At 40.1% G+C, this 18,212-nt stretch overlaps 1 protein-coding gene across 3 annotated transcripts; it reads right to left on the reverse strand.

Annotated features, from left to right (window-relative positions):
* Positions 1-758: 758 nt before the first annotated feature.
* LOC107036503 (PDZ domain-containing protein 2) lies at positions 759-13,515 on the reverse strand. Of its 3 annotated transcripts, none has more exons than XM_015254553.2 (7): positions 13,275-13,515; positions 5,454-5,636; positions 5,080-5,225; positions 4,571-4,941; positions 4,351-4,482; positions 2,082-3,905; positions 759-1,757 (listed from the first exon to the last, which is right to left on the reverse strand). In XM_015254553.2, the coding sequence occupies exons 2-7, from the start codon at positions 5,629-5,631 to the stop codon at positions 1,694-1,696; spliced, it is 2,715 nt and encodes a 904-aa protein (XP_015110039.1). In that variant the 5' UTR covers positions 5,632-5,636; positions 13,275-13,515; the 3' UTR covers positions 759-1,693. The 3 variants fall into 3 exon arrangements, with proteins under 3 accessions (XP_015110039.1, XP_015110115.1, XP_015110198.1); XM_015254629.2 differs by having other exon boundaries at positions 2,045-3,905; XM_015254712.1 differs by having other exon boundaries at positions 1,682-1,757; positions 2,049-3,905.
* Between the last annotated feature and the right edge of the window lie 4,697 nt (positions 13,516-18,212).

An 18,212-nucleotide genomic window follows, 5' to 3' on the forward strand; every position in this document is an offset into this window, starting at 1 on the left:
TCGAAATGTTTCTTACCCTGTGGATCACATTGAGCCAATAGCATTTGAAAACAGAATTATATGTTAATAATGAACCACAATCCTCCAGCAGTCCCTCCTCCCCGCCCTCGCGTGACTCCTTAATCACCGAGAGTACCTTTAAAAAAAATCGTCAAAAAAACCTGGTTACGTCAATTTTGGGAAAGTGAATTTTTGGTGAATTCAACTTTAGCCAAATTGAACTTCCGTCAACGAAACCTTTCGGTTATTATGCCGAACGCACCACTCTGAAGTATTTGAGAGGGATTGCTCATCATTTGTTATGTTTTTTTTGTGTCGTGGATATGAATAGTTGTGTTATTTATTACCTCATGCTTATGAATTTGTGGCAAATACCTCATTATCGAGACTCGATGGTGTTTACTCTGGATTATTATTGATGCGTTATTGATGCTCTATTTTTGTGTTTTTTGAATTCTTTTCGTGGAATTTTCAAAAGTTTTTCAAAGTTTCAATTGTTCAAATTTATTTTTCTTCAAGTTTTTTCACTCATCAAGTTGTTTTGACGAAGTTTCTGTGATGAAGTTTTTTTAACAGAAGTTTTCTAAACATGGACACCAATCACCATGCAGCCCCGGCCTCAGCCTTGTTGTCCATCACAACAAACTTAACCATCGAACAATTATTGAGTGTGTCGACAACATTTCCAATATCGAGCAGCACCGTCTCCACCAGCAAATAATAACAAATTCAATAATCACAAATAATACAACATTATAATTAACAAAATGACGTGTTTATTTGTATTTACATTGTTTGTTTTTGTACGACATTTAAACTAATATGTGACTACAATCCGTATCACAGCATTATTTCAGGTAGACATTGCTCAATGTCAGTCTCATTACATTTAAAATCTAATTACAAGTTAATGTTACAACTGCACTCCCTCAATTCCCCGCTGCTAAACGAATTATGAGTAGACTGGATGTCTACTTAAGTGTCACAAAATTTCGTAAAAATGTTTCTGTTATCTTTCCAAACGTATCTTACCCTGTGGCTCAAATTAAACAAACAACATTTCAAAACATAAAAATATATGTTAATTGTGAACCACTTGCGCCTTACGGACCGTATACCTCGTGTTAGCGGATTGTGTCTAACAGGGATAGGTCCAATAAACTTGAAGCTAATGTCGAAGAGTAATAATTCGGTATTGAGGAATAATGATTTGTAACCAATGAGAATTGAGATATTCACTTGGGTGTCTACTCCGGGCCAAACAGTGGAAACCGCCAGGAATATTTTCCTTTGTTTATGTTTCAGATAAATTTTCCCCTCAAACTTTTGAGCGGTGAAAATAATTACCGACTGGAAAGGCTCAATTCTCAATATCACAATCATTGATTCATTTCTATGTACAAAAACTACTCCCATCAGACATCATTCTCCAATTTACAAAAAAAAAAAATCTTGAGACATTGAAAATTCTCATCAAGTTGATAAAAAAATCTAAATCAAGTATCACAATTTTCTTAATAATCAAAACCCCAACTCATTACGCGTACTCAACTAAATTCAATGAAACTATGTACATACGGATTCTCAGGGACCAAGAAATCGCTCATAGGAAATTATTCCTAACGCATAATTATGAAAGAGTAAAAGTTAAATCTGCGAAAAAAAATGGTAACTAGATATTATTCGATCTTAGTCATTCCTCTCTGCCTTCTATCAACTTGTCCAAACAGTCGTAGGATTTCGACTGACCCATCATCCTGTAAGACAATTCAAAACATCTAATTAGTGCTCACAAAAGACCGTCACATTAGTAAAATTAAATGACTCATTTCGAAAGCTCTTGAATAATTTACAAGTAAAAATAATGTAGCCGAAGCTTCAAGTGATAGCTGAGGTAATTAATACCGCGTTTCCACCTCTCCCCCGCAGATGACATAATTATCTCAAAGACCCAGAAAGGCCGTTAACGACTGATTAGCCCAAAGACTGTCACCCAGCCAACACCCAAAATACTGTTAATGAGGCAGAAAGCAATGAGACTAACCTACATGTTAATGCGACTTTAATGTCCAACTAATAACCGTTTATGTGTCGTCTCCTTCCTGCCCACATGAATAATCATTTTCCCTCGTTTGGCAGCCCTGAACGTTTGCAGCGCTTTAGCATGAGTAAGTCCCTCCATCAATAATCCATTAATCGCAAGGATCTCATCCCCAGCCCTCAGAGTGCCCTCCTCAGCGGCCTGTCCGTCAGGCAGAATATCCTTGACAAAAATTCCCATCGTCCCTTTGCTGCTATCAGCCCCCCCAACGATAGAAAACCCAAGTTTCTTCTCAGCCCCCTTCTCCAGAGTAATTGTCAATAAATCCATGCATGCACTGGTGGCTCGACGTCCCAGCGACACCGGCGTTGAATACCGTTTCGTGGGCACTTGAAACTTCCTCATGCCAGTGATCTTGCGTGTGACACTCTCATTACCCCCATTATTACCCTCAGCACTGTCAATTCGATTCATCGTGACATTAGAGAGACTCCTGCCGTCCTTGGTCAGAGCCCCAATGACCTGGCAACTGGTCGCCTCACCCTCACGAGCATCCTTAACCTCTGGATTCGTCTCCACCGATGAATCCCTGAGTGTCCAGACCTCGGTATCACTCCTGGTGCGCACCAATGGGTCCCCCCAGGTGTCCCCCAACTCTCCGTCAAACGCAAACCTAGGCTCCCTGGCGATCTTCAGCTCCACAGGGCCAACACAACTTTTTAAGGCTGTTCTAGCTTCAGAGGCTGTCATCCCTCTGACCTGACGACCAGACACACGAACAATCTCATCACCAACATGAATTTTCTTAGATTTAGCAGCCTCCCCGTTGGGATCCAGCTTTGAAATGATGTAGTAAGGCCTCACCGCCTCCTGACGATCCACAGAAATACCCAAATTTCCTGGTTTGTCCACGAAGACCTTCAGTGTCTTCAATTCACGACGAGTAGGAAGCTTTGAGGTTGATGAGGGGGTCTTTGGAGTTGCCACTGGGCGTTTTATCTTGTTACATACATCGTCAGGCTCTGGATCCATTTTTGAACGAGTACGCTTGGGGCTGTAGTAGTGAATTGGATTCATCGATATGGATTTCAGCTTCGATGCTGGAGGACTGTCTTTGCTCGGTGAGGCTGCGTTGTCTAGGAGGTTTAAGACACTTACGTTCGAGAGCTTTCGGTTTTTAATGCTCGATTGGGATTTTGTGATTCTCTGGGGGGACTGCAGTCTCGATCGAGCGATCAGTGGCATTGGCTCGTCCTCAGGGGGGAGTTGGGACTTCGACGAGAGCTTGGACTTTGAGGGGGTCTTGTAGGCGCTTGGGTTTGAAATTGGATTGTTGTTGTTCTGGATTATCGAGGGAATGCTCGTGAAATTGTCCTCGAATGAGTTTACATTGCAGTCCATCAGGGCTGGGTTTAGACGAATGCATAAACCGTTCTGGAGGGCCTCGAAGGCCTCGTCGTCGCAGCTGTCGGTCTCATCATCATCAGACATAACTGTAACGTCTGTGCGGGTGGATATGTTCAGTGTTTCGTCCAGATTGTTTGTTTCGTGGAGAGGCTGGATTTTTCGGGGACTCTCAGGCGTCTCTGGCTTTGGGTCTGGGGTTCGCTTTGTGGGGGTGCTCACGGGCACTGGGGGGAGGGGGACATTTGGCAGGAGGGAGAGGTCGATGCCCTGGTAGTCCTCCGAGGTGATGGAGAAACTTCGGGGCTTCAGCATTGATGGGACTGACTGCTCACTGTCTGGGGAGTCTGCTCCTGCTCGGGTACTGTCGGAATCGTAGCCACTCTCGTCGCAGCCCAGGCGGAGGTTACACATCAGGTCGTCTATTGCTGATCCTGTGTAGGATTTTCGATTCTCAGTCCTGGAAGATCATGAATATTATTAGGAGTTGTCTACTTCCCTCTCTCCATGAAATAAGTTTCAACAGTAATAAATTAAACTTAAAAACTAAAACTTCTAAATGATTAGACTTGCTTGAGGAATAAGATTATAATGCACTCTAGTTTGTTTTTCAAATTCATTTTCTTCAATTTTCATAAGTAAAAGAAAAAGTGAACGTGATTTTTACTCTCTCATGTGTCAACTAATGATGGAAACGTTAATATTTCACTTTGACAAGTTCAAAGACACGTTTAAGATTCCGGTAATCAGAGATAATGTCATAAATGTGAGAAAACTCGTGTGAATCTCAAGTGCAAGTGAAGATTTCTCAGAAGCCTGTTTTTTCGTTCGCATTCGTCGTTTTTTTTCGTCTGCTATTATGACGACTGTTAATGCTAGACCAGTCTAGACAATCAGACACTCACCTTTCGTTCTCACCACTGCTTGCTCTGGCAGTGAAAAGATTTCTCTTTACATTACTGCCTGAAGGACTGCCACGAGACTGGGAGGATGAGTTATTTTTTCTCAAGTCTACAGGTTCCTTTCTACGGGATGGGCTGTTGTATGGCATCAATAAAAAAGCCATTAATTTTACTTTCATTCGATTGAATTGAAGAAACATTGAGAATTTTAAAGATACTTTACCTGTTTGTGCGAACTTTTTCGAGTGTCTCACGTGCCAAAGTACTCCCCTTCTCCGTCTTCAGGATCTCCTGATTTTTCAGAATATAATCCAACACTTTATGCTGCTCTTGAAGATTGTTTATAGCACGATTCAGTTGATCCTTTTTTTCTGCCAGTGTACGAGGATTTTGTGGCTCCCTCGATTGTGGCACGGTTCTCAGGGCTCCTTCACTCAGTGCTTTGTCCATTTTGTAGAGATTCAATGCCACTGGGTCTTCCTCCTGAATCGTCCCGCTCTTCGGTGAGCCTTCATTGTTACCGCCACCCCCTCGAAATAAATTTCTGAGGGACTCAACACGTGATATTCTCTTTGGCTTGGAATCTTTTGGGCTCTGAAAGGACCAAAACGTCACTTATCTCCCTAAATTCTCAACACTTTCATAACAAGATAGACCAGGAATAGATGTTTCTCCATCCCTTCCCCTCAAGTACTTCATGATCAATATGTAAATATCGTTGGGAAAAATTACCGTCTCCTCCTCAGTCATCTCGCACACACTCCGTCTATTGGGACTCCATCGACGTCTCCTACCTGATACCGAGAGTATCTCGGAGCTGTCTGATCTCTTCAACTGATCCCATCTGAGTCCTACTTTTCTTCCCCACGTTGAGATACCTGGTTAGAAAAAAAATCCACCGTTAATCACTTGATTTCTCGGGAAATTGCCTTTTACGTTCTAGTCTCGTGCACTTAATAAACGATGATTAATTAACCATGCCGAGATTGATAGTGAAAAAAATTACAGTAATTGCAATATTTCCCCACGAACCATGCAAACAGGCTTTTTCCACTGTGCAATTTTCCTTTTATTACCGATCTAACGCCGCGTATGTAAAAACTTACTTTTTCTCGTCGAAACTGCTGAACTCGGTGGTGGCATTTCTTCGCTGTTTCTAGAACTTTTCGGAGTAGATATTTGCTCATTTGCGCAGCTTTTTGTAACACCTTCATCCTGAGATAATGGAGTTGCTGAAACGAGCTGAGGACACGGATCATTAGGAAGTCTCTTAAACAAACGCATCTTGTCTGAAACAAGAAAAAAAAGTGACGAGTCCAGTTATTCCACCTCGTGCAATATCATAGAAATGAAGTTCTGTAATTACAGTCGATATGTTCGGTCGAGGGATAATTGGTCGTTTTATAATAAAAAAAGTGCATATCGAGAGATTGGCACGCAATGATTGGCGCAAGGATGAAATCGAGATATACATCCGAGAAAGATATCAGTGGAATACTTCCACGGATCACTTTCTAGGCATTCCACCGACGTTTGGCAATATGCTTCCTGCAAAACACAAAACACCGAGACCGGAGATCTCTTGCACTGCTGCTAGGAGTCGTAACTCTGACACAGACCGAGCACAGTTGGCTTTTACGATCCTGCGAGCACAAATAACTCCTTCGAATGACTTCGTGCGTACGAACCCTTTTCTCCCCCTCCTTCCCCATAACATATACCAGAGAATTATTGAAAATCGTTAAAAATTCCGGAACATGTCTCTCATTTAATGATCGGTTTCATCCTCGCTCTCACGACTTAGAAGTGAGAGTTCGCCAAATGTCCAGCGAAAAATGGCAACACGTATCAATTGCATAAAATTAGAGTGGGATTATGAATAGAAACCGTAACGATCCTAAACAGCAATCGAAATTAAATCGACCACGAGACAGATACCAGCCGGCGCAACGTCTGGCTCTTGAAAAGAAACAGGGTGTGTGAGCAACGACCAAAAAAAAATTATAATAAACCCACGTGCATGTTCTAGCCTGCGATGCATATAGTCCATGTACATGGCCCCAATCCACCTACTCGCCTCAAGTACTCACAAGGCTTCCTTGAAGATTTTTAACCCCTCGCTATGCTCAGAAGCTTCGCCTGCAGCACTGTCACACGTTCCACGCTTTAGTCACACGAACCGGATATAGTAATACGAGTTGTTCAAAATTAATATGTTTTCTCACCCATTTTTTTTGGGGCTCAAGTATGGGAACAACCGAAGAAGCAAACGGTCAATTCCCAACCGTCTTCCGGTAATCTTACGGGGGATATTTATACTGAAGAAGAAAATAAAATAGCTGCGGCGGCTTTTAACGCTTTTTCGTAAAAATTTTAGGGATATATTGATAGATACGAGAATAGGAGCTGCGGGATGCGTCTCGTCTGAATCACAGGAAGTTGTTGCTTCCGGCCTGACGTTATATTTCCGTCGCCCTCCCGGGGACCACCGACTACTGGCGCCTTCAGTGTGTAATCGTGGGTAGGAGTCAAACTGTTTGTCTGTACTTTAACTTACACTGTGCAGAAAGGCGGATACTCACCCATTACATTCCGTAACGGTTCAGGATCATAGGTGATGGCCCACGGAGATGCATTACAGTTATTTTCCCCCCCATCGGTCTTACCCCATTCCCTTCACTATGATTCTTTATCTTTTTGGATTTATTTTTATTCTCTGTAATCCTATAACTGCGTTCATGTACAAAACTGAAGGAACCGTAGCTCTCCCGTGTTCTTGTACCTCCTGAGACCAGTGTAATGGAACACTAGGCGGTTGCGTGACGAGTACTATATCGCTCAATCGCAGTTCCCCCTTCCCCCCTTTTTTCACTTTGATCCCCCTTTCGTATAAAAGTGTAGGTTATTCTTTTTCAACTTTTTTGTTGGGTAATAAATTTTCATTTGAATGGCAAAGGTGGCACAAATTTCTCGATCGCGATCTCACTCGGATTTGTGTCAAGAAGAGCGTTTGGGACAGCTTGTGCCGTGGATAGTTTTACTTTCTATAGTCCGGTTCATTGAGCGTCGGAGGGTCCAGACGGAGGCTTAATAAGTATCGATCAAGCTGATGGTGACTTTCGATTGAAAAGGCATGAATATTTTTAGTTGAGAAGGAAATGTCTGGACATCTCGACTGCGAGAATTATCTTGAAATGGGGATTGAGTTACAGAAAGTCTGACTGTACTTCGAGCGAGTGGAAATATTGTTTTAGGAAGAGGAGAAATTGAGAGAAATGTGGAGAAAAAATAAACATCAATGGTTTCAGGACAAAGAGAAAATATTGTTTTATGGATAAATTAGAAACTGAGACGAAGTCTTGAAGACGATAATTGAATAGTTTTTCTATTCTATGACCCTCCGATCCTCGCGTGGGGTGTAGGGAACACTTCAGACTTCAGACTATTCTTCGAACCCTCAACCGGTCCATTCCATTTTCTTCTCTCTATTATTCCTATTTTCAATAAGAAAAACGCTATTGCGAAACTTGTTAGGAAATGAGGCGAGTACTGAAGGGACCATCAATGAAATAAAATAAATGTCGCCGAAATCACCAGGAAAAATTGAAAGAGGTCAAGCACTCCATAATTAATTTATTCAAATACATAAAAAAAATCATCAATGAATATTCATACTAAAGAGAACAATCAAAACACACAATCCACAAATACCACGACACCCATAATTATCGAGAAATCCTCTCATTAAATATGTTATAATAATCGTCGAACGTATTCTTGAGTAATTCAAAGGTAAAAATTACGTGCTAGAATCCAGTGAATTGTATCACAAAACAGCCCGAGCGAATGCTCGAGTGCACGGAATCAAAGCACGCCCCGATTAACAAAGAACTTCTCGAGAATAAATTATCCACAATTCGTGGTATTACCGTTCTTTAATTGCCACTGTCACGGCCCCTGGACTTTTATCCAAACCGTCCTACTTGGTACATGCTCCCAACAATTTTTACCCTCTCTCATTATCTTATTTTCGTTCGCCATATTTTTTCCCCCTTTAAGGTATTAAACGGACGCACGCCATTGCGTAATGAATCGGCCGTTTATTTACGAATGCACACGCATTTCCATAAAAGGTCACGTTAAAGACCAAAAGAAAGGGAAAAAAAATTGAGCGTAAAAAAAATTGTCTTTCAATTCGTTTTCTTTTCATTCCGGTTTTTCCGTCTTAACCTACCTACACAAAGTGTCGAGACCGTGGGCTACTAGCGCCAGGTAAATCTATGAAAAAGCTCGCGTAGCGTGGGAGAAAAATTGTGGATGAAAAATCGGTACACGATCGACAGCTGTCCTCGAGTTGGTTTTTCAAAGAGCTTTAGGAAGACCTTTTTGGCAGGTTCCCATGGTCCCAGCAGGTATAAAGAGACCCCCAGCGGGGGTCAGGTGTGGGTCTTCCCCCTGAACAATGGGCATCCCTCCCTCTCCCTTCCTCCTTCGTCGCCTCTCTCTATTTGCACCCCGAAAAACGTTTTTGGCTTTTCGTTTTCATTATAATTAAGTAGATTCGATCGGAGGGTGCGCATTGTTCCTGCTCAGGTAAATTCCCATTGTATTTGCCATCGACGTTGCAATATTACAATGGTAATATCGGCTTTATTATGAATTACCTTTCGGGGAATCGGTTTTCATGCGTTTGATGGACTACCCGTGTCCCATTAAATTGGAAAATCTATTAGGGAACATGTGTTACTCGTGAGTGAGCATTTGTCATTGGGACGGGGATGGGCGAGGTGAGAAGAGTTTGTGTGTCAGGAGACGGGATGATGGTGACCACAAGGAGTTTCGGTGAGAGGGGGAATGCGGAGAAAACGGGTTCGTTGGCCGATGGACGTTCTGCACTGTTGAAATGGCTTTTGGGGCTTATTTCTTGGTTTTATTTTGAGGATCAAGTGTCTGGGGACTTTGCGGGGGGTGACGTCATTGATATATTCGGGGAATTAAGTGGAGGGGGAGTGGAGGATTCTGAAGGGATTCAGGGAATTTATTTGGGTCAGCGTGGATTCGGCTTTTCTTGAGATTGAGGATATCCGAGTATTTTCTACTTTTGTACAGATCGCATTGTATTTTTGTATCGCAATATTTTTGTGAACTAAATTGCTTGAGAACAATTTGAAACTTTGATGGATAATTCGTCAGGCAATAGTATTTTTTCGAACTGTCGCATGAGATAAATTGTCACTTTTTGAGCATTTCCTCTTTAGAAATGAATAAATAACATTTTGCAGACTTCCAGAAACTTTACTTATTAATTATTTCTTCGTAAAATGGGGACTAAATTGTTAGACTGTTGGAAATTTCTTAGAATTTAAATAATAGTTGAATTTGAATTTTTAATATTGTGAATTCGAAGTGAATTTAATATCCAATCGTTCACGGAATTTACGATTTATCCTGGAATTTCAACAAAAATGAGGTTTTCATGTTGAGTGATTATTGACATTTCAACAGCGGCTTGAATTCTCAAACTCATTGTGCAAATTAAACATCATTTGATGTTTTTTCAATGGATTGATAATTCCGAACAATAATTACTTGAATTTTCACAATCTTCAATAATATGCGTTGTCATATGAATCTGAAAATTGCCATTTCGTGGAATACTTTTGTAATTAGCTCATTTTTCAGTAACATCATATTTGGAAAATGCAGGTGGATTAGTCATTGTAAATAATTTTACGATAATTTATTTGAAATCCCAGAATTATTTATTTCCTAATAGTGTACGATTTTTTTAAAAATGGTTTAGGGAACAATTTTCTGTTCGTGAACTACTGACAGAGACGGGTAATCTTCGAAAATTGCAATTTTTTGGCGGATCTTCTTCAAAAAATAAACTTCCTGTTTTTTATGATTCAAAAAATATTCCTTAATGGTAAAAAACGAGAAACTAATCTAGACCTTCAGATTTAGAATGATAAAATAATCGTAAGATTCCATTAACCTCGGGTCAAATGAGGCTGAAATGGAAATGGGGTTCAACTACAAATGTTGTATATCCTTAATTTCCATTTAATTAACGAACACATGCATTCTATCTTCATTTACATGAATAATTGTTAAATAATCGTCTCAATCTTCGGAAAAAATGAGATGATTTACATAAATTAACAGTTACTTATTTAGATCTAATTTATGATAATAAGTTTTCAAATGATCGGAATAAATCTGGTGAAGTTACGGGGAGTAACGTAATCGACACACTCAGAGAGTCGCCGAGTATCAGGTTGAGTGAGGGATTTAATTGGAATCCCCGAGAATCCAATCGGGTCATCGTATCTCCCGATTTTTTGCGTTGGATTTGTCTTTCATCCAAGAATGTAATTAATTTTTCCATTCATTAGCATGAAAAATAGTTTGAATAATTGCTTCAATCCCAGGAAAAAATTATTTGAATCAATTAACCGTTGTTTCTTCAGATATAATTTATGATAATGACTGTTTAATCAATTTGCATAAATCCGGCAGCACATGCGGTTAACGAGCTTCCTCGCAACGGTTACATTTGAATTATTTGGAAACAAGAGAGAAAAATATGAAAATATTATCACAATTCAGGCACCAATGTTCCCACTCATTAGCTAGATAAAAAGATTCGTCCAATTTGAATAAAATCTCTCCGCAACCGGAACAAGTGCCGCCAGGATTTGCGTGGCGATGTGTACGGATAAGTGGTTTTACTTATCTAATTCAGGGTTGAATGAGTAATCCTGATTAGCAACGTGTTAAAAACGACAATATTAAATAGCTTTCGCAGTACTCTCGCGCCCCATTCGCCCAATTCATTGAGTTTCATCGAAAACCTCAAGAGGGCGAAATAATATTCTCGAAAAATCGGTTACCTCATTCCCCATTTATTCTGAATTGTCTCCAGACGCAAACCATTCACAAAAATAGTTTGAATAACTGCTTCAATCTCAGGAACGAATGATTTGAATCAATTAACCGTTGTTTCTTCAGATATAATTTATGATAATGACTGTTTAATCAATTTGCATAAATCCGGCAACACATGCGGTTAACAAGCTTCCTCACAACGGTTCCATTTGAATTATTTAAAAACAAGAGAGAAAAATATGAAAATATTATCACAATTCAGACACCAATGTTACCACTCATTAGCTAGATAACAAGATTTATCCAATGTGAATAAAATCTCTCCGCAACCGGAACAAGTGCCGCCAGGATTTGCGTGGCGATGTGTACGGATAAGTGGTTTTACTTATCTAATTCAGGGTTGAATGAGTAATCCTGATTAGCAACGTGTTAAAAACGACAATATTAAATTGCTTTCGCAGTACTCTCGCGCCGCATTCGCCCAATTCATTGAGTTTCATCGAAAACCTCAAGAGGGCGAAATAATATTCTCGAAAAATCGGTTACCTCATTCCCCGTTTATTCAGAATTTTCTCCAGACGCGAAACATTCAGACTCAAGGCACAACTAAACAACCGCAAAGGCCTCTCAGTGGTTTCGTAAACATTAGCACGCGAATGTTGCGACTCTTCAAACGTGGATTGAAATATCCTAGACTCAATGGGTCAAATCTGTTTACATGCGCTCAATACATCGTTATTGCTCTTCCCCTTCCACAATTTTTACCTACTGATTCTAGACAGACTGGAATTAACACCGTTATTCGTACAGACAGATGGAAAAAAAATTATTACGCCACGTTCTTGGATGGCTTTAAACTTGAAAAGAGACTGAGGTGGCAAAAGTAAATAGCGTCGTTAAATTTTGTATTTATTACAAAGACACGTAGACAATACACGCTGTGGGAGTTGCCATCGAGAATTTTCTGAAATTGCTTGTGCACCGCCCATCGGCACCCTTCCAGGTAATCCAGGCTTCTCGAACACTGCAATAAATTCGTAACAAATCCCCGGAAGACAATTGCACTCACTTCGGACTACATTCTTATTAAAGGGCATGAATCAGGATCCTCGGGGGAGTGCATTGTATGAATTTTCAACGGTTTATTTTCGAATTTCATGCCATCTTGATGAAACCCATTCACAAGTGCAGTATGATTATTCTTCTCTTTGCATAATGAAGGGAATTGTAATATTGAGGATAATGGGTATGTTGAATGGATCTAAAGTGCGCTCTAAATTAGAAATAACGGATTAATACGGGAATCGTGTGGTTACCGTTCGTGGAACATGTGCAAGCCCCAGAATGCAGTTACCCAGTGTTTTAGAGAATATCTGGGGAGTTACGTGGAGTACGTGAAGTAAGTGCAAAAAATCCCGATTCTTGCAAACCGAAATCTTCCACAATTCCCCAAAATAACCAAAACTGAACGAATATTTTGCACCAGACAAGAGAAAACATTTTTCGCCTGGAGAACAGCCGAATTTATTCATCTCCTCTGTTTATTCCCAAAAATCCGCGATCAGACAAAACGATAAATCTTCAACGGTAATTCCCCGCTTTTGTTCCCACCCTCAAAATCTCTTTGTTCCCCAGTCGAGAAAAATGAAGCTGAATAAAGTGCAAAATCAGCAGAACGAGAAATTAAAATTCCCCAGTAAGATAAAAGACGAGACTTGCGAGGATAAAAATAGCGTCTTCTCCAAATGACTGGGGTTCTTACAAAAAACGAAGCAGACCTCAGAATGTTATGAATTTGAAACTAAAAGTGGAATACTGATACCAAGAAAGCCCCGATAAAAATCAACGTACGTACAGCGCTGACTGAAGCCGGTAAACCTGATACGAGGATATCATTTGTCCATATAATAACGATCCTGCTCTGATCGTTTCTACAATTACCCAAGGCGACTAACGACAATTCTCCACGGCCCCGATTTAACGAGATCCTAACGAGAAAAACCATTGCGATCCAACAGCGAACATCGTCCTCTCACCTTCTTGACTAGATGAATCCTTGAATTCCCCTCGAGTATCGTTAAACCCCAGGCATAATCCGTTGTTCAGCTGTACAACACTCTGTCTGGTTACGAGAAATACTAATAATAATGCAGATAAAATAAACGAATGATAACTCAAGCGACTCAACTTCGATCGCGATTTATTTGACAACCCGGGATGAACGAGACAGCGGAGAGAATGTGTATTTTCGCGGCGAATATTCCGAGCGTCCGATCACCTTCGTCTCTGCCTCGATACTGAACGCAAGAGCGAACTGACGTTGCCCCGCAGCGGCAGTGCGAACCGACAATAGCGCTCGAAATGCACGTGCTCGAGTGGTGGGGGCAGTATTTTCTCGACGAGTCTCTCGGGTCAGAGAGCTTCCCAACTTGAAGGTTGCCGCCTTGTACACCTTCACTCTGTACCTATTTGCCAATTGCACTTTCGGGAGAATTTCGAGAGATGAAAAACACTCGTCTCGGAATTGCTATTTATTTAGGCCACGGGATACAAACAATGCTCAAACGGTTTTCCTCAAAGCTCCTTTTTATTTTTATTATCCCTTGTGGTTGATGATGTTTATGTAACGCATCGCTGCATTGTACGCGGAAATAAAAATTCTATTGAATGGTTAACAATGGTTCGATCCTCATAATACCATATTTTTTATTGATATTTGCATTTTGTGAAATTGCATACAGATTCGGGAGTTTTTAGGTGATTGGGAGGATTTGTGTTGGGGATTTTTTGTCTCAAGTAATGGAATGGATAATTGTAGTCAATTGCAGTCATTTTGAAGTCAAGTGAGATTATTGCATTGGATGCTTTAATATCCATAATTCAACATTTTTTTAATCGTATTGATGTTTTATGAAGTTAATAAATTGCTTCGTATAGTTTTGAGTTGGTTGTTTTGTTCTGTTCTCATGATTTATTTGAAATTGAAAAGAATTGGGGGGAGGAAAAATCGTTGTGCTGCACGATTGCATTGTCATTTGAAAAAAAATCACTTGAATCGTAGAAGACGTTTTGATATTGACAATTCAATTTTTGCCCCTTCCATTCACGTTTCATGAACTCAAGAAATGTATCCAACATTGTTCAATTCAAACTCGTTTTTCTGTTGTCATCCCCCCTTCACGGATTTAGAACTAAACGAAAAAATAAAAAAACGGTCGAAAGTAGAGAAAAATCGTTAAGTTGGACTACTGCATTGTCATGGAAAAGGAAAAATCATATTGTGAAAAACCTTTCGATATCCACTATTCAACTTTTTTTAGTTCCATTAATCTTTCATGAACTTTATAAACATATGTAGAAATATTCAATTCATTGAATCAATATGTTGCAATCAAAGGAATAATTGTTTACATAAAAATGATTTTTTCCTCACTATATTGTTCTTTGTTCCTTCTGTCCGTTCGTTTGAAGTGAAAAAAATGGAGAAAAGAGAGGGGAAAAATGACCAAGTTGGCTCGGAGGAGTATACCAGGAGCGGGACACTGCTCCGGGGCAGTAAAAAGAGAAGAGTATAACTGGAGAGACTCGAGGAAGCCAACAAAACAGGTTCTAGATTCATTCACATCCCATCGAGAAGAGAACCCGAGGCCTTGGACTCTTGCAAAAACCATCTCGAGTGTAGTTTTATGGTCGCGTACAGAAGTCATTGGACAGTTTTGTCTACAAAATTCGTAGAGGAATAATGGTACACTGCTCACAGGGAAAAAATTACAGCACGAGTGAGTTCGGAGTATTTTTTTTGTTATTTAGTTTCTTTTCTATTCCGCTGGATTTGATTTTACTCCACAGAAGGAAAACGATTATGTATGCCGACATAATCGTTATCTTCACTCACTAATCTGGAGTGTTACTGCTCGCTATGGAGCGCGTGTAGGCCGAGATGAACATTTGACGGGTTGAGAAATGCTACGGATATATAACGTCCTACGCGTCAATGTTTTTTTCATTCTTCCTTCGGGCTTAGTCGTGCGTGCATTACGTATCCGTGTGGTCATGATGAATTAGAGAATTCCGGGGTTTTTGATGGGTATCAGGACCCTCACTCATCGCTACCATGATCTGTTATGAAATTACGATTTATATTCTACCTTATTATCGGGTTGTAGAGATTTTTGTCACTTTTCCGTTGGCGATGAAAAAATAGCCTCAAAGAATCCATTAATAATTCGGGTTTTCACTCTTGACATAAAAAATTCTCAGAGATGTTATTTGTTTTGGGTGTCTAATCTCGGATCTAATATTTTTTATGACAATAATCCCTCGAGATTTTATTCCCCCGTTGATAGCATTCATTTTGGGAGTTTTTATTGGCGGCCCGGAATAAATCATATCCTGAATAATTAAGCACATTTGACTTGGCTTGATACCTGATTTTTTTGTGATCGAAGAGGTAATGCTAATACGTGAGGATTAATACGGCCAGGTTGTTGTGCACTGTTAGCCATCAGTGATACGATATTTTGAGTAACCTGCTTACTGACTTATGCTGTTACCCCCTCGGTATGTCGTCAAGTTGAAAATTTATTTTAATTTATTCTTACCCAGCTCCAGGCCGCAGTCCTGCCTACGACCTGCTACCGATTATACTCTGTTGCACCTTCTTCCTTGGATGGTGCATTACACTGGCATCCACCCATTTCCGTTTCAGAATGGAAAAATCGTAACCCACGTAACACTGATTTTTTTGTGCTATAAAAGTGTTTAAGCTATTGACAAGAACAAATAACATTCGATAATATTATTGAACTATATCACTTGCATTTATTATACTCCAATGTTAAAAAATTATCTTGTTTTTTTTAAACGTCAACTGACTTCCATAGATATTGTTATTGTGTTATACAAAAATCAGTTCAGTTCTGGAATTAGAGAAATAATTAACGATAAAATGGAAAACTCGAATTTGTTGAACGAATAATAAATTACAAGAACGACTTGACCGTAGATTGAACTCAAATAAGAATGAGATCATCGTTTCTGAAGAGACGAAATGTATGATCCTACGACGAATGTCCAATCGATAAAATAATTGAAAGCTCGTGAAATTCATTGAACTATTATTCTTCTTTACTTTCTCTTTCCCCTTTCGAACATTGTGTTTCCTCCATGTTCATCGAACTATCAATAATTTGACAGTGGAAACCCCAGAAGCCCACAACCTAAAACTAAGTTCATGAGGAAACAGAAATTTTTGTTTCACTAAAATATGGAAACTTATTTATAAAAAACATGATATAAACAATTCCAAGAACGATTTGAACTCAGATTAAATTGAAATTTATCAGAGTATGAGATGATACTTCCTGGAAAGACCGTCTGTAAAGTCTTCCGACGAAACTCCAGACGCATGCTATCAAATGATATAAACATATGACAGAACCTGACGTGAAAGAAATCAACTGAGAGCCTGTCGTCATTGTGGCGCCATTATTCCTAACACATTTAATCAATAAAATGTCAAGCAATTGCTCATATAAAACTGCCTTTCTTCAATCCACCTGGCGTCCACCAAACCGCTATATCCAGCAACGAAATTTGTTGGGAATCAAAATAACAGTTACTAAATCCCCAAAGCCAAGCAAAAAATCCCCAAATTTCCCTTTTCCGTTAAGAGAACGAAAAAAAAACCGAGTGACTCAGCGACCAAAAAAAGATGAAATATGACGGAAAATTATGCATTATTCAGACCCAGTGATGATTTTCATTTTCAATTAAAATAAACACAATGCGAATGGGGAAAATCCCCGCGGCTATTGCCCCAGCCCCTCCATCCCTCGTAGAGGCCGATTTTCAAATTTTATTTTCGAATGGTAATATTTTTTTTCCTCTCCCTCCCAGTAGTGTGTTATGCAGGGTCTCGGCACGCGAAATGTTACTCACATACCATAAATAATGCAGGCTGTTCCGCATGAATGTATCCGAGAAAAGTGGTCACAGTGTAAATCTCAGGTATACCACTGGCGTTCCTTCGGCCTCTTCGACAGCGCTTTCTTCCCACAAACGTTGGGACGCGTATAATCCCGAATAGAAGGTTGGGCTCCCTCTCGGGGATTTCCGCCTACAACGGGGCGCCGTTAAGCCCCTCGTAAAATCCTCCCCAAATCCTTTATTTTTTTCTCCCATCCTCCAATGCGTGAAGAACAAAAATTGAGACAATGGAACAGCACCAATGGTCACTTCAATTAGCCGGCGTTGGGCAATGCCCAGTGGGGATTGTGGTTCCATTAATAAAATACTAATTAGTGAAGAAGAAAAAAGGGGCTCGTCGAGTGGCATAACTGTCATATGAGCAGGCAGGTGATGAGGCAGTGGGGTTAATGCAGACCCCACTCCCAGCATTGACCGCGTGAACGCGTGTCCGTCCGTCACCCTCGCATGCTCATGTAATACCCTCCCTTCCGTAGTTATGTTTGTGCGGTTGCGCATTCATAACTGTTGGAAGGAAACTGTAATTAATTAAATGTGAGGAGCACTCATCAACTCACCGCACTACGTGCTGCATCAAAACATTGAAATAGAGAACCGTTGATGAGACATATTGTTTAGACAGATGAGGTTAATTATAATTTTTGGCAAGCGGGTGGGACGAGGGTACTGCGGAGTTTATCGGACATTAAATCATTCTCACTCCTTCATTACGTAATTGCGAGGAAACGAATGGAGTGAAATATTTGAATGGGACGTGAACGTGATGTCCTTCATATTTGGACTGTCGAGGGGACGACTGGACTCTTGAAAATCATTTCAATGTGAAGTATTCTCAAACAGGCGGAGATAATTTATTTAATCAAATAAATCTTGGATGTTAGAGTTTATCTAGAGAATCGCAAATATTTCAGTTCGATCCAATTTGCCGAATGGCCGTACTGGGGATTTCGTAATGCTGAGAAGGTTGTTACCGAGTCGAAGGGAGC

This window comes from Diachasma alloeum, unplaced genomic scaffold, assembly GCF_001412515.2.
Source record: "Diachasma alloeum isolate Michigan unplaced genomic scaffold, Dall2.0 Dall_scaffold_00176, whole genome shotgun sequence".
Taxonomy (NCBI): domain Eukaryota; kingdom Metazoa; phylum Arthropoda; class Insecta; order Hymenoptera; family Braconidae; genus Diachasma; species Diachasma alloeum.